The sequence below is a fragment of the Polypterus senegalus genome, chromosome 17 (genome assembly GCF_016835505.1).
Source record: "Polypterus senegalus isolate Bchr_013 chromosome 17, ASM1683550v1, whole genome shotgun sequence".
NCBI classification, from domain to species: domain Eukaryota; kingdom Metazoa; phylum Chordata; class Cladistia; order Polypteriformes; family Polypteridae; genus Polypterus; species Polypterus senegalus.
Genome location: NC_053170.1, coordinates 50,698,411 through 50,724,203, shown reverse-complemented (window position 1 = coordinate 50,724,203; position 25,793 = coordinate 50,698,411). Strand labels below are relative to the sequence as shown.

Below are 25,793 nucleotides of genomic sequence, written 5' to 3'. Positions count from 1 at the left end.
CCAACACATTTAAATTAGAAGACAAAGATCATTAATAACATTTAACTTTATAGTTCTCTAGCAAGAGAAGTGTTATTTTTATGAACAAGATATTTACTTAAGACTTAATATGTTTAACTAATTTGGGTCTTTACATAATTCTTAATGACATAAGGGATGTCAATAGAATATATAACTTATCTATATGCGGATTGGTGCAAAAGTAAATGAACCTACAGTACATGATAAAGCCATCCTATTAGATTTCTTCAGTCTGCCATGTTGCATTAAATAACTGACTGCACCAACTGTTGTAAATGACAGCCATGTTAGTAGATAAAGAATGAGTCTTTATCGTAAATGAACTCTAGAAGTATATTCCACAGATAAAGATAATGAAATGTTTGGAAATTACAAAAATGAAGCTAAACTGGAACTCAAATACTACAAAACAATGCAAACATTAGTGTAAAATGTGCCAAATGAGGCTTAAAGTAAATATATTTGCATTAACAATTAAATTCTTTTCTACATTAGCGATTCAGAGGCAGATAGTGCACAAAAGCAATTACTGTGAACACGAGGTTAGCCAATGCATATACCTTCTAAGAAGTTCAGCAATTACAGCTCCCAGAATCTGCATTATAATAAAAAACAGTTTTCTGCTTTTGATATTTCTAACATGCAAATCAAGAAAGAAATTTTGCAACACCACCTTTAAAGTTTCTGGTAAATGATCAAAGCTTTTATTTTAAATAACACATGCAACCTGAGGGATTAAATATGGAAAAAAAACAAACAAACAATTCAGTAATACAAATTAAACACTTGAACTCTTAACTTGTAATGCCTACACCAGTCATGCCGTTATTTAAACTCAACACCATAAAGTCCCACATTCTTATGCATACTATGTCCCCAATGAAAGTTTGATCCAAAGATTAAATTAACACTGCAGTTGAAATGGAATATGAGCAACTGCACTACTTTTTTTTTTTTTTATTATTTCAAGCTTAATTAGTACAACACTTTTTAAAGCAGTTGCCCTTTGGCTGACCATTTAAGGTTATATCTGAACCACATTATAAAGCTCCCAAAAGGGATCCCCCAAGGGTTATTTTAGGAAAACACTAATCTTGAATTCCGAAATGTAAGTTTTCTGATATTAGTTTCAACAGAAAAGATTTATCATAAATGGCTCAACGCCACTGGAAGTTGGTAAACAGAATGCAGGTGGCTAGATCAATGAATAGTTTCTCTAATTTAATAGCACTGAATTGAGTGTAGGGATACACTGACCGAGCCGACATGTCACTTAAAGAAAAAGGTTCAAATTACGTGAAGGTGACCGTTTGAAAAATAGCTTAGGGTTGGGAAGAGTTAAAGCATTAGTGAAAAGAACCTCTTGTTTAAAGACTAAGACTATGATGTCTCCATAAATCAAAAACACAGAAGATAAATAAGCACAGGTAAAATAATGAAAGAAGCAGAACAGCATAGAGTATTTTTCATTTAACAATCTAGATTAACAGCAAAATTATTTTCTATAATGTTATGCCACACATCCATTATATGCTAGATGTAGGCAAAAAGCATGAGTTTATGCAGTTCTAGTTTGCTTGATCATTCAACAATTACAGTAAGTTCAAGTGTCACCCACACACTTAATCTAATGTAAAAGCATTAACAGTGAAGCGCTGGAGTAGGAAATGGAAAATAGGAATAGAATATAATGCTGTACATTTCAGACACTGCCAAGTTAGCTCATAAACTACTTGATAGATAGCTGGATATGGACAATAAAGGATTTTGGAGTGTGCACATTGTTTTTTGTAGTAGGAGATGACATACTCTAGTTTGAAAACAAAACTAACTTTTCAATTCCCACAGTACACAAGGCAATAGGGAGTAAGAAAGGAAAGGATACCTTTTAACATACATTTTATTTGGTGATTGATTCGGTACATAGGTAACTAGCACTGGATGTTATTAAAATATTGTGTTGGGGGAGGACAGCCAAAAATTCTAACAATACAGTGATTTTAAAAAAGGTGAGAAGGTATAAAAATATTTCAAACAGGGCTATATAAGGAACTATTGACAGCGAGAGAAAAAAAAAAAAAAGTGTTCCTTTAGAATCCAAGGAGATTTGTATGAGCTATATATAAGACTCTGGGTCTTTGACAGTTATACCTTTGGCAAATTAAAAGCAGTTTGCCTTTGATATTTGCAGATTACTTAAAGCAAGTTGTCCATTTACCTCTTTCTGCAAGTGAAAACTCAATTGAGATGTCAGATTTAAACTTCATCAGTCCAATCTAAAACAAAATTTCCAGACAAATCCTGTTGGTTCCCGAGTCTTCACACACTTCAAGGAAAACAAGTTAAACTGCAACATATCAAGCACTAAAAAACACAATCTTAGTTTATTACACTGATTCTTTTTAGAACTGTATATTAAAGTGCACCTTTTCATTATTTTGCTTCCAGTAACAATTAAACTTACCAATCATCTTTAATTAAAAAGCATCCATTGATCATTTGGTGTGAGAGACAAAAAGCACATCAGCAGGTCAAGTAATCTTGTAAAACATCTATTGCTGAATAAATAGTGTACTACTAATCACTACTGAAAACAATGTGCTGTGATGCTTTTAAAGCAATACAAAAGTGTTTATAAATATCAAGATGGCGAAGCTATAAAAAGTCTCAGGTGAATATATATATACACACACATTAAACAATGTGATGCCAAAAAGGCAAAAGTTCAAAGAGCCGAGATAAAAATCTTCCAAATGACAAAATAACTCCTGTGTCAGAAGAAAAAAAAAAACAAATAGTGGTATAAAGGTTTTATTGCTTTGGTCTGAAGCGTCTGGAAGCTGACAGGACAATATAAATATATATGGCATCCCATGTCCACGCTTTAATTCAGCTCAAGCTTCTTCGTGGCTATAGCAGCAGTCTCTCCAAGACAGACAACCTTGAGCGGCGCTGGATCTCCACTTTTTAGAAGTAATTCTTAGAAGCTAAAGATGTCGTCTCGGTCACTCGTGCTGATATCTGCTTTATCCCAGTCTGTGGGAGAAAGGCACTCTGTCTGAAAATCCTGTGGGTTCACTCCAATGTCCAAGACCTGGGGGTTAGATCTAGACTCAGCGAGTCTGCATTTAAGAAAAAAATAACTATTAATATTCAGACACACAAAGTAGCTTGATTACTTAATGTAGAAATTAATTACCAACCCTCTAAAGTAGTAAGAAATAGTATATGCAACAATACAGATCCCAAAAAACGAATAAATCTGGTTCACTTTGTGTCTTGACTAAACATTGGTATATGACCGAGGACTACATACTATGATATATCACTATAATCACACACTAATAATGATAAAATACTCCTAAGATACACATACCATTTTCAGTTTGACATTTGCAACTATCGTATACACAATTACATTAAAATAACCGGGCAAACAAACCTTACTACTTTGCCCCTATCTGTGGTTAATCTTGACATAATACAAAATATCTGATCAGCTGCTTTCAAAATCTCCAAAATGTTAAACATAATGTTAAACAAGCTTAATCTACCAATTTCCAAAGTCTAAAGATCAATGTCTAGCTGGAAGTATAAAATAAAGCTTAAAAATACAATTTAAAAAAATAAGTTTTTTTTAAATCAAATTACATATTCAATACTGCAAATGTATAACAGATTACAACTACATCCCATACATTAGCAAAATATTCCTCCAGCACTCAAACTTCAGTACATCAACTACCAAGCAGTTTTTGATTTAAGATGAGAAACATCAAGAAATATAATCAAATGCAAAGCTGTCTTTACACAGACTTGAGTTAAAGTCAAAGCCAATGACAGCTTTACATTACTGAATGTATACTGCAGCAAATTGCTTTGTCCCACGTTGTTCAGCACACAAACAGTTTTGAACTAGATTAGAAAGACTAAGGCATATTTATTCTTCTGAAACCTAAACCTTGGGGCATATTTCTAGCTCTAAAACTACTTGTTAATTGGCAAACATTCAAGGACTATAAGCTTCAAAGTGAGGGATGATGAGTACATCTGGCAAATGCTCTCAATGGACTAGAAGTGACTAACATTCTTTCATAACAGTGAGAATGGGGATGAACATGAAAAGACAGGGGTAGAGTGAACTGTGGAAGAAAGGCACTAGTCAAACTGCACGGTTTTACCTGTAGCCGATTCAAAGCTATCCAGACTGCGGCTATAAAAGGTATGTAGAGAACAGAAAAGAAAAAGGTCAATACTAAAGTTTCTTTACTGAAGTCCTTATTTTAATGGGTGGGGAAAAGTATACATGGGGTAAAGGATGTGTTTTAAAAAAAGCCAGAGTTTGACACTTTACAAATACACTACAACTTTGAATAAGTTTAAATAATTACTTCATGACAAAAAATAAGTTGCAGAGAAACAGCAATTTTTTCACCAAAATTCATTCATTTTCACACCCACACAAACCAATTCAGAGCCATGGTGGACAGGAGCCTCTTTCTCCTTTAATAAGAAATCAGAATGGCAATGATACGAGCGCAGGTCATATTTTTAATACAAACAGGACTCCATGGAAAACTATATAAACTGATTAAGACCTAATGTGAACACTGAATCAACAGTTTGACCAGGGCTTTGCATTGGGCCAGATGCAGGTTTAAAGAATAAAGCCTGGTTTTTAATTCATGCAACATGTGCTCCTGCGGATGCTACTATTACCCAAGCAGTGTACTATTTACACTAACATGCATAATTTATATAAATCTGGAGGAGTCCATTGGGTGTCAGTGCAAACTATCCAGTGAGAAAACAACGTTTAGCTTTTCTGTGTTGTAAATTGCCTAAAACATCCATTAAATTCAGGACCTCTTGCCACAATATCTCTGAAAAAGATGGATGTTCAATGATTTAAGGCACGAGGCAAAAACAATCCCTGGACAAGGGCATCAGCTCATCGCAAGCGTTCACATACAACAGTGTCATTTTAGCATCATCAAATCCCCAAACCTGCATGTCCTTGGAAGGAAACTGGAGCACACTGTGGAAACCCACCAGGAAAACATGTAAACTCCAGGGACATGGTAGCAGTGCTATCACTCCGCCACCATGGGTAATTAACAGCATTCATTATTTAATGAAAGTTAATGATTTAACTGTAATATGTAACATACATGCTTTAACATACCATGAAAGTGATAGAGTATAAATCTAAGGATTTTAAGTCATGTAGCATTTAACAATGGGCTCGGTTTTAAAATGACTTTTATAAACGGCCTACTTTAATCTCATAGTTTATTTTATTAAAAAAGAGGAAATTACAAGATTAAAACTGAAATTTTCACTTTAATCACAGAATAGACCTTATTTTCTTTACCGTGTTCCTATTTTTTTTTCTCCATGGCTCAAATACACTTTCGTAAAGTCTGATGCTGTTGTAAAAGCACTGAAGATGGTATGCGAGACCTTTAAAATGTAATGTGTCATTTTGGGGAATATGCGATGCTTGTATTGCCTATGTGAGAAACAGATTAAGAAAAGCACCACAAATACATCTGTATGTGAGCATTAAAATTTGAGGTATTGCTTCACCACATTGAACCATTCATTAAATATCGAAGCACAGACACTGATCCTGTAGGACCCGTGAAGCGGCTTGCTGTCACATGTTGATAGTAAACAGAGACTGACGTCACATTCCAACTTGAACACTGCGCCCCGATTTTTTGCTGGTACTGCAACTCACACATGTGTCACGTTAATTCCTGAGGATTTGAATGCTAGGTACATGTGGCGGCCATGATGCGTGCACATACCCATTCTGAGCGTGAAGTATAAACCAGCATTAAGACTCAAAAATTTAGATGCAACAAAAACAGTAACATCTTCAGTAACATGAATACTATCACCTGCTGTTCTTTAATTCTTCACAAAAAAGAAATTTTCTAAAATCAAAACTGATTACAATATCCTTAGAGTTAATTGTAAACATGATCACTTCACAAGAAACCATTAATATTTATATTTATACTGGTTCTTAACACAATTGTAATGCTACTTCATGACCACTAATTCTAGACAATCAGTAGGCTATATTTCAGATTTGTCAATGTTTGTTTCTCAACCATGTTTTAGAAAAAGGAAGAAGGCCAAGACAGATTATGAAAATTAAATAGGTAGAAGAAGAAAATCCACAGGGAGAGCCACTGTTACACACAGCATTATCATGGTTGGCAGCAGCTGTGCTGAAGGTTGCCTCTAGAAGGGCTTTTCCTTCTACAACAGGACCTGGTTTCTCAGGTCTGCATTTACATAGCCTCTAACTGAATTATATGAAAGCAATCATCCCTGAACTGCAAATCCCTACACAGACACATCACAGAAAAAAGCAACATGTTATCATATTTGTCTTGCAAATGGGTTTGTTTTTTAAAACTTTGCCTCCATTCTAAATTTGTGTGTGTGTGTGTAGCAGGGATGGTTTACTGGTGGCAAGACTGCAACAAAACCTATTGCTACTTGAATAACCGAGTCAGTGATCAGATTTTTTTTCACCAAAATGAGCTAAAGGATTCATTTTGGTCAGCAAGGAATGTCCTTCACTATGTACTGTTACTAAATAGCATGTAAAATTGTTTAACTGGAGCTGCTCAATTCACCAGCACACTGCTACATGTATAAATATGTAAAGTGCAAATAAATGCACTTGAAAATGAAGAAACAAAAGAAAGGACTTCTACCTGGCTTACCCGAGTAAGGATGCTTTTTGGTCTTTGGATAAGGAAGAGACACAAGTGTATCCCCCTGCTCTGAACGAGAAGCGACTTAAACTAGTACAGATTAATAGAATGCAGATGTATATACCCTTGTTACCGTTAATTTCTTAATTATTCAGTACTAGGGTCTGAATCATTTGCATGTACACAACTGCAGGGAAACCGAGCTTGTCTCCATGTATGTGTGCACATGTACACTGCAAATCACTCAGGATCCATCAACCATCTTTCCACCGCCTCTATGGCCTTAACTAGCATCCAAAGAAAATAGTATGGTTTGATTTTGTTTTTTCTATTATAAAAAACCCTTTAACCCCCTTCTCTATATAGCTGCCTCCATTTCACTTGGCTGTTAAAAGGACCGAGATAATCAGTTTAAAATTATTTATTTATATTTATTTTTGAGGTGAGGGGTCAAGTTATTCTGAAGAACTCATACACTTTTTACTGTGTAACAGAGCTACATTTATGTGTGTGTGTTGCCATTTGCTTTCCTCTATAAACACTGTTTAAAGAATAGAATGTGAAATAGATAAACGGTCAGTCCACTTCAAAGAAAATCCCTTGGAGGATTCTATAGCTGTACCTGTACTTCCAGAGGTAGGAGGGAAAAAAAAAAAATTGCCTAAGAATAGAAAGTACATATAATTCTGTTGGTTTGGAGTGGACAAAGAAAGATCAACAGAGCTGAAAACTTGAAGTTCAAAGTAAATAAGGATATATTTGCATGTTATTGGACTTTCCTACGGAGGATTGCTTTCATTTGTAAGACAGACTAGGATCAATTGGAAGTATATACTCAAGGTAAGGAACAAGCAGGTAAGCAATAAAGTATGCGGACATGGGATCTATATTTGAGTTAAGCTGTAAATTTGGTAAAGGATTTTAAATATCAGCTGATACTTGGACTGAAAAATATAGGTATATTTAACTCTTAAGTATCTATACATTCTCTTTTGCTATTGTTTTTATTTATATATAAAATCGCCTAACAGATGTCCCAACCTCATATCAGACCTGTTTAATGTTACAGCGTTTTTTTTTGGTTGGAGTTAAGCAAAACAAGAGGTAATCTAAGAATAGCCGGTTATCTTAAAATTGACTGCGAAGAATAAAAAACCCATAAGTAGTAGTGATAGATACTGTATTTATAGTGTAGCCTTAACTAAATGGTATAAAGGTTGGAAGACTCTGAATCACTGATACTTGGATTATTTACCTTGAGAAGGCTTCATCTAGACCATCATCAATTTCCTGAAAAGAGAGACACATCTTATTTTTCTTAAGCAGTCTAACCATTGAATTATTCGCTTTAAGATGAAGTCCTCAAACAAATTAACTCCTTCCAAGCTTTCATTAAAATGCTATCATCCATATTTAGACAAAGGGAATCGTTTCCTTAAATACTTGACTGGCCGATTTGGATGTCTGCTGTACATTAAAGGGGATGTGAAATGCAACAATATATAGATTAATTACAAATTGACAGGTTCAGATTAAACACTAGAATCCCTGAAGCCTACAAAAAACTTGTAATCCTGGCTGACCTTAAATCCCTTCGCACCTCTCCATCAGCGTCTCATTCTGTAAATGTGTATCAGCACAAGCAGCCTGCTCTCCCATCCCTGCCTCGACAGAGCTCACCTTGGGTAAAAAGCTCTCCCAGCTCAAGTCAAGGCTCCTTATCTGCATATGAGGTGCCTGGTGTTGAATAGGGTAAAAAAATGGCATTTGGAATACACACATTGTGTGTTCCATGTCTACAGCGATCTGTGTAAATGTAGGATGAAATACGAGGCAGAAATTGTTGAACACAACTTATAATAAAAAAAAAAAAAACTTTTCATATTTTAGTAATTGACAAAAAGTAGATATTAAGTGTATAATGTGTGAAGACTTAAGTCCAATACAATGACTTGTAATCAAGAGGTCGCCGGTTCAATTCAGAGCAACACCCTTTTGAGTAGTGAGCTGCTGCTCTTGTTACTATTATAGAATAAAAGCATACATTTGATTTGAGTCTGTAATGGCCAGTGTAAATTTATGGTTGGATTTTTTTTTTTTTTAATTCAGTTTTATTCCCTCAGATGAGGATTCTACATCAGAAAGAGAATAGAAGCCTCCCCACAAGACACGTCAACTTGCACAACACAGCTGCACCAGGCATAAAGGAGAAATATGCCACTGTTTGGATGCAGCAAGGGGTTGGGCGTTATCCTACCAGTGAATCTTATTTGTTATTTACCTACATTTATTTATCTTCAAACAGCGCAAAGTCACAAGTAGCCTTTAGAGCTTCCTGTGTTTGATTGACACGGGCATGCTGACAAAGTACATGTGTAATGCCACGAAAAGTGCGACAGCAGCCTTCACCTGCAGCTATAGAGAGAGACTGTACAGTACATGAGTGACTCTCCACGCTAGAGTTTAGATCAGAACAGTGTATGTGCCCAGTCCACCTGCAGCTATAGACTTCAGTACACGAGCATTTCAGGGATTCTAGTCTTAATTGAAAAGCTGAAATATTTTCTACTTGAATAAAAATCTTTTAATAAGCTTAATCTAATCAATTAACCCTTTTGACATAATTTATAAGCACACTGTGTCACTGAATGACAGCAGTCTAAAAAACCCATTACTTAGTTTATTTCAAAATTCTGAAAAATGTTCATAAGCAGCCAATATTATCCTGGTTACATTCAGGTAGAATGCTTCCAATATCCCTGCCTTGAAAACAAACAAAAATGCAACCAAGATTCTCATAAACACCCGATGTATATTCTTACATAAAAAGTAAAACTTTAGGAAAAATGCAACTTTAACACTGTGTTAGCAGCATACTAAAGAAACAATTCAATCAATTTAATAAATGGATTTTTGCATTTTGCTTTAAAACTTTACAAATAATCTGACAGCAAAATACTCAAATCTCGGTTTGTAAGCACTATAATCAGCTGAAATGTACAAAAATACTCAAACATTTATTTAATTTCCAGTCATTGACTAAACTCTTACATACCCATACAATGTTGTTATTAACACAAGAGTTGTGGTGCAGAGTGAAGCTCTCATCTGAATGACAGGCACCAATATCTGCATTTAAAGTTGGTATCATTCCATCCTCCAAATCTAGCAGGTTTCCTGTGGCCACTTCTGTTCAAAACAAATAAAGGTTAAACCACTTTTGGGGGGGTCACATTAACAGTCTAGTAGGTGTGTTATAAAAAAGTTAAGAGCTCACACATTTCTAGCTAGATAAAACAAAGCAATTACTGAAACATGCCAATTCAAGAAAACCACCAATTTCCATGGTGCATACACTTTCTTACTAAAGAGGCTCCATGAATGTTTGCGTTAAATGTTTTCAGAAATGAAATGCTTTATTAAACTAGCTATGTTACCTTTTGGAAGACATGCAATTTAATACATTTAAAAATATCTGATGACTCTAGCATTAAAGGTTTCCTCTGCATTCATCCTATGCCTTTTTTCAGTATCCTCATGGCCTGCACTTTTGATTGCGGTTACAAAGCCTGCTCTTCATTTTGAGGTGTGTTGCTTCCCATCTGTCCAGTTTGATTATCACTAGTGGAAGATGGGTATGCATTACCATCTGTGAAAACATTCATATTCCTTTTGAATATTCCTGTGTTTGATGGAGACTCCCGTTTTCGTCCTATACCTTTCCCGGGTATCCTAGTGTGTGTCAACCTCTCTTGCCTGGGGCATCCTGTATAGATAATATTTGACTGAGCAATTACAATGAAACTGAACAATCAGTTCAAATCCTAACCCACCAATCAGACTGGTTGAAGGGACTGGACACACAGACATTAGCATTTTATTACATAGATTTAAAAAAAACAAGATAAAGTTAAAAGGTATAGGATTTTGAAATGCGAGTGGTAAATGTAGCCACATCTAAATAAGTAATCAACTAGTACGCTCTATAAATATTCAGTTTATTAAACCACCTATTACAATGTTATTTGGTTACATGACACTGACACTTGACTGGCATTAAATTGGTAATCTTCTTGGTTCTTTTGAAATTTCAGTAAGACCAACAGGCAGGAGAGCAACATTTTTTGGCAAAAGGTATGTTTTTGGAAAGGAGTGCACAGATAACACTGCAGAAGATAAACAATTAGTCTAGGGACAAAGTTTCCACAAAATGAGGGGATTATGTTGTAGTTTGAATTTGGAAATCACAGACTGTCAATGGGGGAAAAAAAAAAAAACCTGCTTTTAAAAATAAGAGTGACAAATCACCTGAAGAACTGCAGGGTTAACTTGTAATCAAAGTCAATAAGAATTCAAAACACACGAGTAGTAAATTCACACAAGATAATCTAGAAAGATTGCAAGGAGGAATCTCTTACAGGTAACAAACAACCTGAAGGAGATGTTTGACTCTTCAATTTCAATATCCGACTATCAAAATTGAATTCTTCTGTTACTTGCACCATCCGTTTTCACTAGAAAAACCAAACCCCTAAGATAGTAGGCTATCAGTGCTTTTGTGGTTATTGAAGCAGAGGACTTTAACACACTTTTACTACAAACCTTGTTTCCTGCATTTGAAAATAAGCTTCTGGTCAGAATTGAAGAATTTCAAATTTAAGAACATTAAAGACAAGGAAACGAAAATATTTGGTATGAAAATGTTAAACCTGTAAACAGATTAGTTTTCCACAAGAGTCTCCACATAAAAGGATTGAAAAAGGAATTCAGGCACCCCACAGGCGTGGACTACAGAATTAATCTTACTCAAAATAAGGATGGGGAAACAAACCGACATCGATAACTTATGTAAACAGGATAAACAGTCATATTTGCTTGTGAAATTTTTTGATTGCATACAATTTCACAAGAAGATGTGCGCTTGTTTCAGGTCTATTCAACTGTGGCTTGAACATACTTTACTTTAAAAGATGGATCATTTGTAAAAGAGCCGACAAGACAAGCAGAATTTCAAGTTAAGACACAAAGCAGTGCAGAACAGCCCATAAAGTGTGAAAGGATTTTGATACAATTGAATTGGGCAGTGATCTAACCAACTACTAAGTGTTCATAGTGTAATAGTATTTCAAAGTAAAAACCAGAATATGGAAGACAGCTGGCCAGGCATGAACATTCAACTGTCAATAGAATAAGAGCTGTGCCTCATGGCTATAAAATAGGCTACCAGTGACAAGGCAAGGTCATACTTTCATTAAAATGAAAGCCATTATAAGAATTGTACATTGCAAGTTAAAAGAATTTAATATTTCCTATATTTTTCGTTGCATTACAGTGGCAAACCCCTTCTTCTAAGGCATGAAAACCAGTCCTAAAAAGACCTGCATCCTCCCAAATGATGAAAATTAAGGTTTTCTATCAACCTCAAATCGTAGTGATTAACAGAGCCATGGACTGCCAACTGATTATATTGGCACTTTTATATTTAACAAGTTTCGCCTTCAGAATCTTGAACTGTGTTGTCCATGGCACACAAGTCAGCACAGTTAAGTTGAATTCAGACGTGATGAAAGAGATGGTTTCTTTGGCAGGACAGCCCATATTGAAGGATGTAAATACTGAGGATCATGGTTGCCATTAGGCAATGATACAAAAATCAAGTCTTCATAAACTAAACTAGCACGCATGGTAATGAAGGCTTAACTTTGAACTGTGCTGTCCCTCATACACTCAAGCAACAGACCATCTTACTAGAGCATTATTATTATACATACATGAAAGCTGCTTTTAGTTAACAGTAACACTTACTGTTATCTTCAGGAAACTAAAAATGTGATGATTCCGACAAACTGTTATACATCATATTGCATTAGCAATAAATGTCATTATAACACTAAAAAAAATACACAATGTTCAAATTATGTGCTAGCTGCATATACAATGCTGCTTAACAAGATTACAGGATGAAATTTAGATGGAGCATTTCTTCAGGTTTTAATATCTGGAAAGTTTTATTTGTGTCATATAAAGGGTCCCCAGCAAAAAGGAATAAAAATAGTGACACCATCTTCAATTTGGTTCTGGTTTCTTTATATCCACCTGTTTTAGCCAATAGTACACAATAGTACAGCAACCACACACACACACACACACACACACACACACACACACAAAAAAAAAAAAAAAAAAGGTACTGGTCTGTTACAGGGCACACCCTCTTACTCATCACAGGCTAATTTAGGGCCACCTACCAACTCTATCATGCATGCCCTTATGATGTAGCAGGAAACTCGTGTGAATCCAAGAAAAAATCATTGTTGACTCCACACATACAGTACTTAGGATATAAATAAAAGACTTTGGCGTTGATGCAAATAAACTTGAAATTTTATACTATGATGGACTTTTCTTTATGAAGTATATTAAAAAAATAAATAATTAAAAATACAGCCTCAGGAAAGGGAAATCCATTATAAGGTGTAGGAACAATTAACACGTCAACAAAGATTCATATACCACACACTAACTCATTATAGGTTTAGTCACAAAACCCATATTAATGTATACAAAACTTTATTCCTAAATCAAAATACAAAAACCATTAAAAGCAGCAATGGGGAATTGATAACCAATAGGATAATTTTGCTCACTTAGTCACAACTGTTAACAAGGACAAATTTTAGTCTTATGGAATATTTAAAAGTTCTCATTATACTACATATTCTTAGTTCATTCTACCCAAGTTTGCCTCTGTTTGGAAGTCTGCCATTTTCAAACACTGTCCTGAAAATGACATTGCAAAAAAGATCAAAATAAAAATATTCTAAAACTGAAAGAATGATGCTTTTCAATTAACTATCGTTTACAAAAAAAAAAATGTGTCGATCATGGCATGGCTCATCTTAGAGATGGGAAGAGAGGAGTAGATATTAACTCGGATCCTATAGGCATAAACTGGCCTGGGTGTCAGACACAGAATAATTGAACAAAGTCAGGAGACAGACAGAAGTGGAGACTTCTTGCAGGATCACAATGAGCTGGAGAAGTAGACGGACATGCAGCCTAACACTAAGAATTAGGTTCAGCTACTGTCTGTTCTTTTAAATGTCCCCTTCCCGTTTTGTGTTTGAGTTTCCTCGTGCAAAACAAGACAGATGCTTACATACTACACTGGATGAGAACTATAGCACTACTGTACTTACGATTATGCAAAACTATTTTCATGCAACAACTGCAGAACATTTCAGTCATGTTTATTTAAAACAAATCATGAAGCAATTGAAAGACTTTTTTTGGAACATCAACCTCGCAAAACACCCCCAACAAAGTGCAGCCTAGATGTACCTAGTCTGAAAAATATTAGATAAATTGGCGACTAGGTGATGTGCCCAGAATCGCTATTTCCTACATCCGTAAACTGGATTAGTTGGTTGGGGAGTTGGTGGTTGGGATATTTCTTATTCTTTATTAACCAACTGTCTAGATTAGGACAGCACATTTTGGAACTTGATAAGAGTCATTTCAGTGTAACAAATTTTTTGTTTGTAGCAGGTGCAGTGCCGATAAGAGTCACATCTTCAAAAGAACATTTATTTTAATCTGTAGGGACCCCAGAAAGGCAACCAGCCTTAGCCCAACTTGTACACAGTCACTCAGACACAAACAAAATGGCTTAACCAATAATCAAATTGAATAAACACTAAATGACAAAGTCCTTAACACTAGAATGACCAGATCCTACAAAAAAACTCGTAGATCCGGCCCACCTTAAATCCGTTCACACCGCTACACCAGTGTCCTTTGTCCTGTAAAATGTGTCGATAAAGACAATCTGCAAGCAGCCGGCTATTTCATCCCCCAACCAACTTAGAACGTGCATGAACTTCTCCCAGCTCATGCCTTGATTATCTGGGAGAGAAGTGGAGTTTTAGAGTGGAAATAATAGATTATTATTTGGAACACACGCATTTCATGTGTGTTCCGTTTCTATAGTAATCTGTGTAAACACATTTGTAAAACAAGCGTTTTTCATATTTTAGTAGTAAATGACAAAATGTAGGCATAAACTATATAATGCACTGAATAAGCTCCTGATCCGACTCTAAGCAACAGCATACATTCACACCGGATCTGACGCTGTTCGTTATCAAATATTGTATTAGTGCGAAAACAGAAGCCCACCCGCAAGAAACGTCCACTCACATAAGAACAATGCAGCTGCACCTGGTGGGAAGGGCTTCCGTTTTCTCCGATCAGAGTTCGCCTCTGTTATAGCACGTCTTTATTTGAAGGGGGATTGTGCGTGTCTGGAATGTTGAACAGCTGCACTAGACGTAAAGGAGAAAGATGGCACCATCTGAATACAGGGCGAAGTCCGGTGTCATCCTGCCAATCACATGTCCTTCAAAGAAGCAGCACGGCTTACAGAGCTTGCCAACGCTACACTGTCCAGATCTAGCATGGTGTATGTGCCCAAAAAAAAGTCTAACTGCATTCTCGTACCATTGCTCGTTAAAGACACTTGTTCATGTTAATTGCAATTGTCTCAATTGTTAAAAATATTTTAAAAAGGAGCATCCCACATGAAAATACAACGATCTGATTGACTGTGCATACCACTTTATATGGTTAACAAAAAAAAAAAAAACACCACTTCTTCCCCAGCGGGGAATTGAACTCGTCTTTAAGGCGCAACAGGCCTGCTGCGCACTGATTGGTTGAGCAGTCTGTCTCCGCTATCCACGACTTTGTATGTATCGTCATCGTGATTTAGAGAGAAGTTTTATAAAAAAAAAACAACTTTTACAAGTCCTATAAATGTACACCATGTGTTACAGACACAAACCAAGTGTATGTGTGCACTTCACACATACACTTCATGTCTACATTTTGTCAATTATGTTCCAAATAATGATATAGTATTTATAAAAAGCTATCATTTTGCTTGACTTCTCACTCTATACAACTCTAAGCAACTGACACGCAGGTAAAACAGACTTGAGCTGAGAAAACTGCGCGGGGGATGTGATAGCAGACTGCTTGCTGTTGGCTGCTTATCAAACACATTTAAAGGACAAAAGACGTAGACAGACAGGTGAAGCGTTTAAGGGTGGGACGGATCTACGAGTTTTTTCGTAGGCTCAGGTAATTCTAGTGTTAACACAGTCCCAATGCAGCAGCAATAGATGTGGAATGGAGAAAAATGACAATCCAGTGAGCAGCTTGCTGTAAGTAATATATAAACAATCCTACTGATATTTCTGATGTGGCAAGGAGTGGCGAGATTTGGGAGCACTCCCTCTGATTAAGAATGATAAAACTGACTGACTACTCACAATACAAGCAGGCACAAGACAGTCCTTACATCTCACAGGTATGCAGTGATCCAGGATAAAGATGACAAGGGGGTGATTTTGTTGACAAGACAGACGAGTGAACTCAGACTCAAAACAAACCTCCCTTACAGTCTAGCTGGATTCCCTTTAAAGCTCCCGCCAGCTCATCTTGTACCCAGCAATGTCCAATCAGGGCCACTGCCAGGACGATGCTACAGGTTTACCTAAATAGCGAAACTATCCCAACATTCTACATTTTTTTTCTTTTTTTAAAAGTTTAAGGCTCCCAACTTGAGGATTCCAATTTCTTCAAATAATCCTCTGTCCAAAGAGGTGGCCCTAGAAGTAAACCTAGAAGTGACTGGTACCAGATAACATTCAATGCACTAATGTACTGAAGGAACTTTGAAAGTTTAAGTAAATTATGATGCAGGCACTTAACCACTTCAATGGTTAGTTAAATAAAATGCAGATTGGTTTGGCAGAGTCCTACACTCATGAAACAATGCTGGATGTCTTAGTACATTATATGAAAATAAGATCTCATGGAATAAAGTCTACAGATAGAAATATGTCATACTGTGACTACATTACCTAGCATGTATTGCAATTTCTTTTGGATCTACAAGATGGACTAAAGAGCTATGAGACCTCATATGTATGCACATTTAGCAGTCCTTATGGACTACCCTTGCATCCTGCAAGCAGCAATATCAGTCCATACTTGCAGTAAGCAGGAAAAAAGCTTTTGTCTAGAAATACAAAAAAGTCTGTGTGGAGGTATCGAGGCACATTAACACTAGAATTACCAAAGCCTACGAGAAAACTCGTAAACCCAGCCCACCTTAAATCCGGAGTAATTCTAGTGTTAAACTCAACTTTAGCTTCCTACCTGCATCTTGAAATTATGCTTTTCAGCTGACCATCTAAAGCGGCTGGTTTATAATTTGAAGGGGCAGGTGTCTGAGGTGGGGATGGGGCCCCACCACAAAACTGACAGATTATGCCAACAGAAAAACATTTCATACTCAAACATTTAATGGATTCATAAAACACTTTATCCTAACCTGTTCAAAGTCACTACAGACAGACCAACAGCAGAATGGTTAGCTTCAGTTACAAGGCTACAGTTAGTGAATTAAAATGTTAAATAAGAATAGACTTAAGAGTTTGGGAAGAAGCCCCATTATAAAAATGATAAATACATTCAAATAAAGGACTGAAATAATTTATGTGAATGTATATACTGTAAAAAGAACAGAGATGCATAACAAAGGACTGGGTGCTTTGGGTTGTTATCGCTTTTTCCAACAAAGTGATTTTCATGTAAGACATTCAGAGCACTTTTTCCACATTACACATACTCTTGAGTGAACATATACAGTCAAGAGATAACACAGTTTAGTTAAGTTACTGTATACCTGAAGCTCTCCAAATGCATATATCAAAATCCTTATAAATCACACTATTGTGTATTTCTGTAAGCAGAATAAGTACAGGCAAATTTAATTAAATAAGATTAAGACATGAAGCTATGGGTGTTTAATTAGAACATTTACTTTTATAACTAAAAAAACAACCTTGCCAGTAGCCGTTTCACAGCACCGCCAACAAGGCTGATATAAGATTGTGTGGAAATATCTCATCCCTTCCTGCAGCCCAAAGATGTCAAATTAAATGGCGAGTACAGTATGAAATTGTTTCTAGAATACAATGCCTTTTATTGTCACTATACGCATCTACAATGAGATTAAAAGCAGCTCCTTCAGTGCAGTTCTGTATAGGGCTTGTATGGTTGTTTTTTAGCTTTAGCATAACGTCGGATCTGCGGCACCGCTTCTGCTCTTTCCCTCCTCCATCTGTGTCGTCTCCTAGAACCGACAACAATTAAGTTCGTAAGTCAAGGGTCCACTGTATTGCGTATTTAAGTTAATCAAATTTATAACAAGTCTCCGGAAATCCACCCGCCGATGTACCGTATTTGCGTATATAGTTTCAACACAAAGGTTTAATTTTACCAAACTTCTCCGCAATAACTTCCTGGTTTCCATCAAAAATGCCGGCAGTCTCAAATTCTCGCCGATAAACATTATAAATGTACCCGAGACGTCACTTTTAAGGAAATTTAGAAAATTTTGCTTGGAGAAGGGGTTCGGCCAATATCTTGGGTCGGCCTGTATTCCGGGATCTACTGTACACTTTTTTCCTACACTTTAAGTATCGTTATGGAGTGACATTTCCATCTGTACACTGAACAGATATCGAACAATTCTGGAAGTCCTTTTGTTTCCCTTTCTACAAAGAAAGCAGTCCTCTGTAAATGTTTCACATATTCATTGCTTATTCATGTTAACAGTGGGTCCCGCTCAAGACTGAGTAACAACTTTTGGGACAGGCAGCAAGACATTATTTTTGAAGGAATGTGAACAGTCTTAGCAGATGTGGCTGCTCTGTCTTCATTTTTACCGAATTTGAAATACCTTCACTGTTCCTTATATTTATTAAACCTGAATTAAGGTCACTAAAAGGGTTACTGTCTTCTTCCAAGGCAGTTGTGCCAAAAACACACTAGAAACTATTCCCTACAGTAGAAACAGTCTAATCATTACATTAGACAATGAAATCTCTGGTACATTAGAAAGCTTAGAATGCAAGCACCACTTTGATGACCTAGATTGGTCTATCCAGGTAGCATCAGTGATGCCTATGTGGTGTTTAGAGGTAAGAGTTTGCTGCACATATATTCATCATCTTTTTTTTTTTTTTTTTTAAATTAAGATTTTACTCACTACTGGCTGACCACTGCTATGCAAAAAAAAAAAAAACACAACCCACACAAAACCACCAAATGCCACATGCACATAAAAACAGCTCACCATAGTGAGACAGTTAACCATCCATCGTCACAGGCATGTGATGGGGGGTGGGGGAGACTTCAAAGCCACTGTCATAAGTTAAAACACAACTAATTTATTCATAGTAAACATTACAAACAATCCCTTATCTGGAATCACATTATTAAATGTGACAATTATGTCAAAAGGTTTCAAGAGTTATCAGATCAGTAATTAAACTGGATTCAATTTAATAGTAGCCACTGACTAAGATAGCTAGCTACCACATTCTCTAAATACCATGTACCATACATGCCACACAGAGTGCATCAAACATGCCAACTTTTGTTAATTATTTATCTAATATTTTATCACCTAACTTAAAAATCAGTGTCCTATTTACTAACTATTATATTTAGGTGGGTTTCTTCTCCTATGGCATCTTATACTCAGATGAGTCCAAACAAATTCTGAAGACTGACTTAGAAGTATTCTCCACCCACACTTTCTAGGTGCCCTCATTTCATTTTCAATTGGATAGGCTACAGACTGGTAAAATTCAACATAAAGTGTTACATCTGCCAGAACCTGTTTAACAACTTGAACAAGAAGTCTCCACGATATTATAAAAGCTCCAAGTTCTAAATAGTTCTCCATTTTAAACAAGACAGATCTTACACTTACCGATCCAATTACTGAGATTCACTTTATCCTTCTTGTGGGTTGGACTCATGCTGGCAAAGTTTCATTCATCAGGTAGTTCAACATGATGTGATCATTAAAACATGCTTAGTAAAGGTTTATAACTGTCTATATCAACATACAGTGCATCCGGAAAGTATTCACAGTGCATCACTTTTTCCACATTTTGTTTTGTTACAGCCTTATTCCAGAATGGATTAAATTCATTTTTTCCTCAGAATTATACACACAACACCCCATAATGACAAAGTGAAAAAAAGCTTACTTGAGGTTTTTGCAAATTTATTAAAAAAATTGAGAAAGCACATGTACATAAGTATTCACAGCAGTTGCCATGAAGCTCAAAATTGAGCTCAGGTGCATCCGGTTTCCCCTGATCATCCTTGAGATGTTTCTGCAGCTTAATTGGAGTCCACCTGTTGTAACTTCAGTTGATTGGACATGATTTGGAAAGGCACACACCTGTCTATATAAGGTCCCACTGTTGACAGTTCACGTTGGAGCACAAACCAAGCATTAATTTAAAGGAATTGTCTGCAGACCTCCGAGACAGGATTGTCTTGAGGCACAAATCTGGGGAAGGTTACAGAAAAATTTCTGCTGCTTTGAAGGTCCCAATGAGAACAGTGTCCTCCATCATCCGTAAGTGGAAGAAGTTCGAAACCACCAGGACTCTTCGTAGAGCTGGCCGGCCATCTAAAACTGAACGATCGGGGGAGAAGGGCCTCAGTCAGGGAGGTGACCAAGAACCCGATGGTCATTCTGTCAGAGCTCCAGAGGTTCTCTGTGGAAAGAGGAGAACCTTCTTGAAGGACAACCATCTCTGCAGCAATTCACCAATCAGGCCTGCATGGTAGAGTGGCCAGGCGAAAGCCACTCCTTAGTAAAAGGCACATGGCAGCCCGCCTGGAGTTTGCCAAAAGGCACCTTAAGGACTCTCAGACCATGAGTAAAAATTCTCTGGTCTGATAAGACAAAGATTGAACTCTTTGGTGTGAATGGCAGGTGTCACGTTTGGAGGAAACCAGGCACCGCTCATCACCAAGCCAATACCATCCCTACAGTGAAGCATGGTGGTGGCAGCATCATGCTGTGGGGATGTTTTTAAGCAGCAGGAACTGGGAGACTAGTCAGGATAAAGGGAAAGATGACTGCAGCAATGTACAGAGACATCCTGGACGAAAACCCGCTTCAGAGCGCTCTTGACCTTCGACTGGGGCGACAGTTCATCTTTCAGCAGGACAACCACCCTAAGCACACAGCCAAGATATCAAAGGAATGGCTTCAGGACAACTCTGTGAATGTCCTTGAGTGGCCCAGCCAGAGCCCACACTTGAATCCGATTGAACATCTCTGGAGAGATCTTAAAATGGCTCTGCACCGACGCTTCCCATTCAACCTGATGGAGCTTGAGGTGCTGTAAAGAGGAATGGGCGAAACTGGCCATGGATAGGTGTGCCAAGCTTGTGGCATCATATTCAAAAAGACTTGAGGCTGTAATTGCTGCCAAAGGTGCATCGACAAAGTATTGAGCAAAGGCTGTGAATACTTATGTACATGTGATTTGTCAGTTTTTTTTATTTTTAATAAATTTGCAAAAACCTCAAGTAAACTTTTTTCACATTGTCATTATGGGGTGTTGTATGTAGAACTTTGAGGAAAAAAATGAATTTAATCTATTTTGCAATAAGGCTGCAATATAACAATGTGGAAAAAGTGATGTGCTGCGAATACTTTCCGGATGCACTGTAACTGATAAAATGCATTCAGGTATGTATGGTCAAGGCCTGAATTATAACTCATTTTAATATCTAAACTTGGAGCTTGTTCTTACTTCAACAGAATCCATTTAATTTCTTTTCTAAATACATGACAGAAGTTGTCATTTCTTCCACTTCATTTCTAGATTAACTTATTTCTCATTATTCTTATTTCTTTCTTACTGGAATATTACTGGAAATGGTTTTGGAAGCTAAAGCTAAACTCCTTGAGTTGCACTTAATTTTATGACTGTTCCTTTTTATAGGCCTATATCCAGTGCCTTAGATCAGAATGCATCAGGAGTGACAGATTTTTAAAGGATTTTTTTTATCTTTGTGTCCCTTTCTAGTTATAATAAAATTGTTTTGTGATTAAAGTACAGTGATACTTCATCGCAGTCATTTTATTAAGCTTTACAACCAATTTTGCAGACACTGCCATTAACAGGCATTATCAATTCAAGTTCCAAATTGCATATACAGTAAATAGGGTTATGAATGTCAGTAGACAGAAATCATTTTTAAGCCTCCTTTACTATTCTGTTTCACCTTCATTTACACTTTGCTTCAAAAACCTTGAAGCTGCATATTCTCTTGAATCGGTATATATGCTTGTTACTTAATACTTTAAAGTTTTGCTTTATAAGCTGTCATCCAACTTTATGATTTTTAATATGGGTGCATGTTTCAGGAACTGTTATTCTTATTGAGCCTTTGAGGTTTGAACTTTCAGAAGCAGTTTTTCCAAGTGCAAAAAAAAAAAAAAATTCTTTGCTGCTGCCCAAAAACTGAACATTTCCTACATAGCAAATGTCACTGCAAACATATTACACTGTTTGCAGTCACTGGGCTTGAACCAGTTTTTAGGACACTTTACATGGTGCCAAATTCTTCTGTAATGTTGAAACCTAAAAGCACTGGTGAGCAGGGATGCTCCAATCAGGTTTTTAGGGCCGATTCCCATCAGCAAAATTTCAAGTAATAAAATTGGCCAAAAAAAATAAAAAACACAAACTATTTTAGTTAAGTACACCTCCACATTATTATAGTGTACTAAGTACTACAATGAAGAGTTAAACTTTGATGTTTTTATAATTTGTGCGACAGGATTCATTTCCGTTTTCCCTTGCACATGTGAATTTTTTAATACAGAAAAAGTCCTTAACAAGGAAATGCTTTCTTCACTTTCCTCTACAAAATCACCTCCACTAATCTGTAAAATTTCTGAAGTCTGCCAACAATACTCTATTTGCTAATCTCAGTTGGCGACTGAGGGGTTGCATACACGGACTTTTGTAAACAAGCTGTTGTATGCTCACTTAACTGAATACTCTGAAAACTCATTAAAATTGTCAACTGAAGCAGAGCTCATCCCCCTTATGATCTTTTAAATTGGATCACTATCGGTACAATTTCTTCAATTTTCAGGACAGCATAATTCTTAGAAGTGGCATGAAAAAACATCATTTTAAAAAGCTAAACAAGTTTCATCTCAATCAGTGCTGGTTTTAAAAGGTCAGTCAACTAAAGCATATTTGCCCCAATAATTTATTGGCAGTTAAAGGGTATGTTTTGTTTTTCCAAGTCAAATATATATTAAAATTACTATACGAAATGGTGTCCTTAAGTGAAACACCTCTAGCCTGTTCTTTTGTTTTTATAATGGAACTGAAGAGACAGGTGACCAGACATAACCTAAACCCTTAACTCTTGAAACTCTGCCCCATATTCCCATATTTCATAGCCATTTGCTTGCTTCCCCATTTATTTACAAATTATGCTTAAAGATCAATAGTTGGTTTAAACATTGGCACACAAATTTGGCTATCGTCAAAGGTTGATAGAAAAAAACAATCACTAAGGTGTATTTATATAAAACAAAAAACACACCATATGATCAAAGTCAGGCGTACCCTCCCCTTATTTTCAAGTGTATAAGGGTTGATTTGACATGCAGGCTTTTTACTCGGTATAAACAGTGGAGTGGTTTCAGTTTTCAAACACTACCAAGCCTATTTTCTTAAGTCCTGTTGATCACGAGATAAGTTAGAACCAATGCGAATGTTTCAAGGTCTTCCTTTGCCTGTCACCGATTTGATTGACTATTTAAAAATCAAAATTACACACTTTTCCTACAATAAGGTCTGCAAATTGTCCGAGTATTGTTAGACTTTGTACCACCTACAAATTCACATGCCTACCATGGTGACCTCCAAAGTAGAAGAACTTCCAAATCCAATGGCAATCTGACATCTGCTAAAGCAGCATTTAAAGTGCCCAAAGTAAATGCAATGCATGTACAATATATCTGAATACAACTGGGATACAAGTGCTTAGTGTAAACAAGTGGTTCAAATTGACAAATACCCATCAGCGCCTATGGTTGATTGGGGATATCCCCCATCAGCACAAGCCTAGGCCATAATACAAAAATGTTAAAATTTTAAATTAAAAACAAACTATTGTATGACCCAGTTTTATATTGAAATTCAAAAAAAAACAAAAAAAAAAAAAAAACAACAACATTAACTGTGTATGCAGGTGCCACCCTTAACCATCAAAATGCTTTATGTTCTATAACTCAGATGGATTCAATAGTAGGCATTTACATCTCTTAATCTGATAAAAGTGCTGCTTCCATCTTAGTCATAGTACCACTAAGCAAAAACAGCTCAAGATAGGTCTTTCCTGTTCACTCTTCCAAGCAGGCTGAACCATACCTCACACTGGGTAATAGTTAAAATATTGTTCACTTATTACATACAGTTCACACACAAGTCTATAGTCAAAGGCATTACATTTAAAACAAATACACACCCAAAAATCTAATTTCCTGTTTATTTCATGTTGAGACTTGTATGCTTTGTGAGAGATCATATTTTATACTTAAATATGTTCGAAAGTTCATTTTTTAGCATACTGAAAAAATTGTTTACTTGAGATCCACACAGCATCAAGAATTTTATTCAGCATAAGACCATCAGGTTTAATCAACCACTGAAAAAAGAAAAAAAAAAAAAAAAAAACACGACTCTCACACACAGTTTACAGAATTGCTGGCATTACTTCCAGTCTTCAAACTACTACAATTCCCACAATTCAATGCAACAATTTAAGTCACCTGAAAAAGATAATAAAAGTATATTAAAAATATAAACTACAAAAGATTAAAGTACAAATGAAAGGGAGAAAACTGTGCATCTCAAATGAATATGGCATAACTATTCCAAACCATAGAAAGTTAAAATTTTAAGACCATATACACCTACTGTGTAATAACAAAAAAGGGCCATACCTCCACCCCTCAGACTTGCTAGGCTAGCCGAGCTTTCTGACTGGGAACTGCTGGCCACTTCACCATCTGAACCAGACTTCAGTCTTTTTTCTTTCTCTTAAAAAAAATAAAAACAAATATTTGTCAAGCAGAGATGAATGATAAACAAGTTCCATAAGGTTTATGTAAAAACAGTATTTCGAGATTTTAATCATATACAACTCTGCTCAACATGCAGTCCTGGGACTACTTATCCAAATGCCTTCTGAAGGGTAGAGCATTAAAGCAAATCATGTTAACTTTCTACTATTTTCTAGGGTCAGGTCAGAGATTCTGAAGCTACCAATTACTCTTTTTGGTATGTCCCTCCAATATCAGAACAAAAACCTATTGAATTTCAAAATCAAAAGGTTGAACCCCTTTCAGATCCCAAACTCCAAATATCGAAGTATCTCTAAAAGGACTGAACTCCATGAAGACATGGACCACACAGACAGCACATTATCTGCAAATCTGAAGATGCACACTCAAAAAGTTCTCTTGGGAGTTTGCTAAAACACACCTGAAGGACTCTGATGGTGAGAAATAAGATTCTCGGGTCTGATGAGACCAAGATAGAACTTTTTGGCCTTAATTTTATGTATGTGGTATGTGTGGAGACAACCAATACAGTCCCCACAGTGAAGCATGGTGGTGGCAGCATCATGCTGTGGGGGTGTTTTTCAGCTGCAGGGACAGGACGACTGGTTGCAATCGAGGGAAAGATGAATGTGGCCAAGTACAGGGATATCCTGGACAAAAATCTCCTCCAGAGTGCTAAGGACCTCAGACTGGGCCGAAGGTTTACCTTCCAACAAGACAATGACCCTAAGCACACAGCTAAAATAACGAAAGAGTGGCTTCACAACAACTCTGACTGTTCTTGAATCGCCCAGCCAGAGCCTTGACTTAAACCCAATTGAGCATCTCTGGAGAGACCTAAAAATGGCTGTCCACCAACGTTTACCATCCAACCTGACAGAACTGGAGGATCTGCAAGGAGGAATGGCAGAGGATCCCCAAATCCAGGTGTGAAAAACTTGTTGCATCTTTCCCAAGACGACTCATGGCTGTATTAGCTCAAAAGGGTGCTT

The 25,793-nt window shown here is 36.5% G+C and overlaps 1 protein-coding gene across 3 annotated transcripts in view; it reads right to left on the bottom strand.

Annotated features, from left to right (window-relative positions):
* Nucleotides 1–695: 695 nt before the first annotated feature.
* The window catches only part of ldlrap1b (low density lipoprotein receptor adaptor protein 1b), a 66,285-nt gene continuing 41,187 nt past the window's right edge, over nucleotides 696–25,793 (bottom strand). For 2 of the 3 annotated variants that reach the window (XM_039740667.1, XM_039740669.1), the window contains exons 6-9: nucleotides 24,682–24,777; nucleotides 9,814–9,947; nucleotides 8,014–8,048; nucleotides 696–3,143 (exon numbers count right to left, since the gene is read on the bottom strand). In XM_039740667.1, coding sequence (XP_039596601.1) covers nucleotides 3,002–3,143; nucleotides 8,014–8,048; nucleotides 9,814–9,947; nucleotides 24,682–24,777 — 407 coding nt within the window. In that variant the 3' untranslated portion in view covers nucleotides 696–3,001. Of the gene's footprint in view, nucleotides 3,144–4,202; nucleotides 4,235–8,013; nucleotides 8,049–9,813; nucleotides 9,948–24,681; nucleotides 24,778–25,793 lie in introns of all 3 variants that reach the window. The other variant, XM_039740668.1, reaches the window with a different exon arrangement.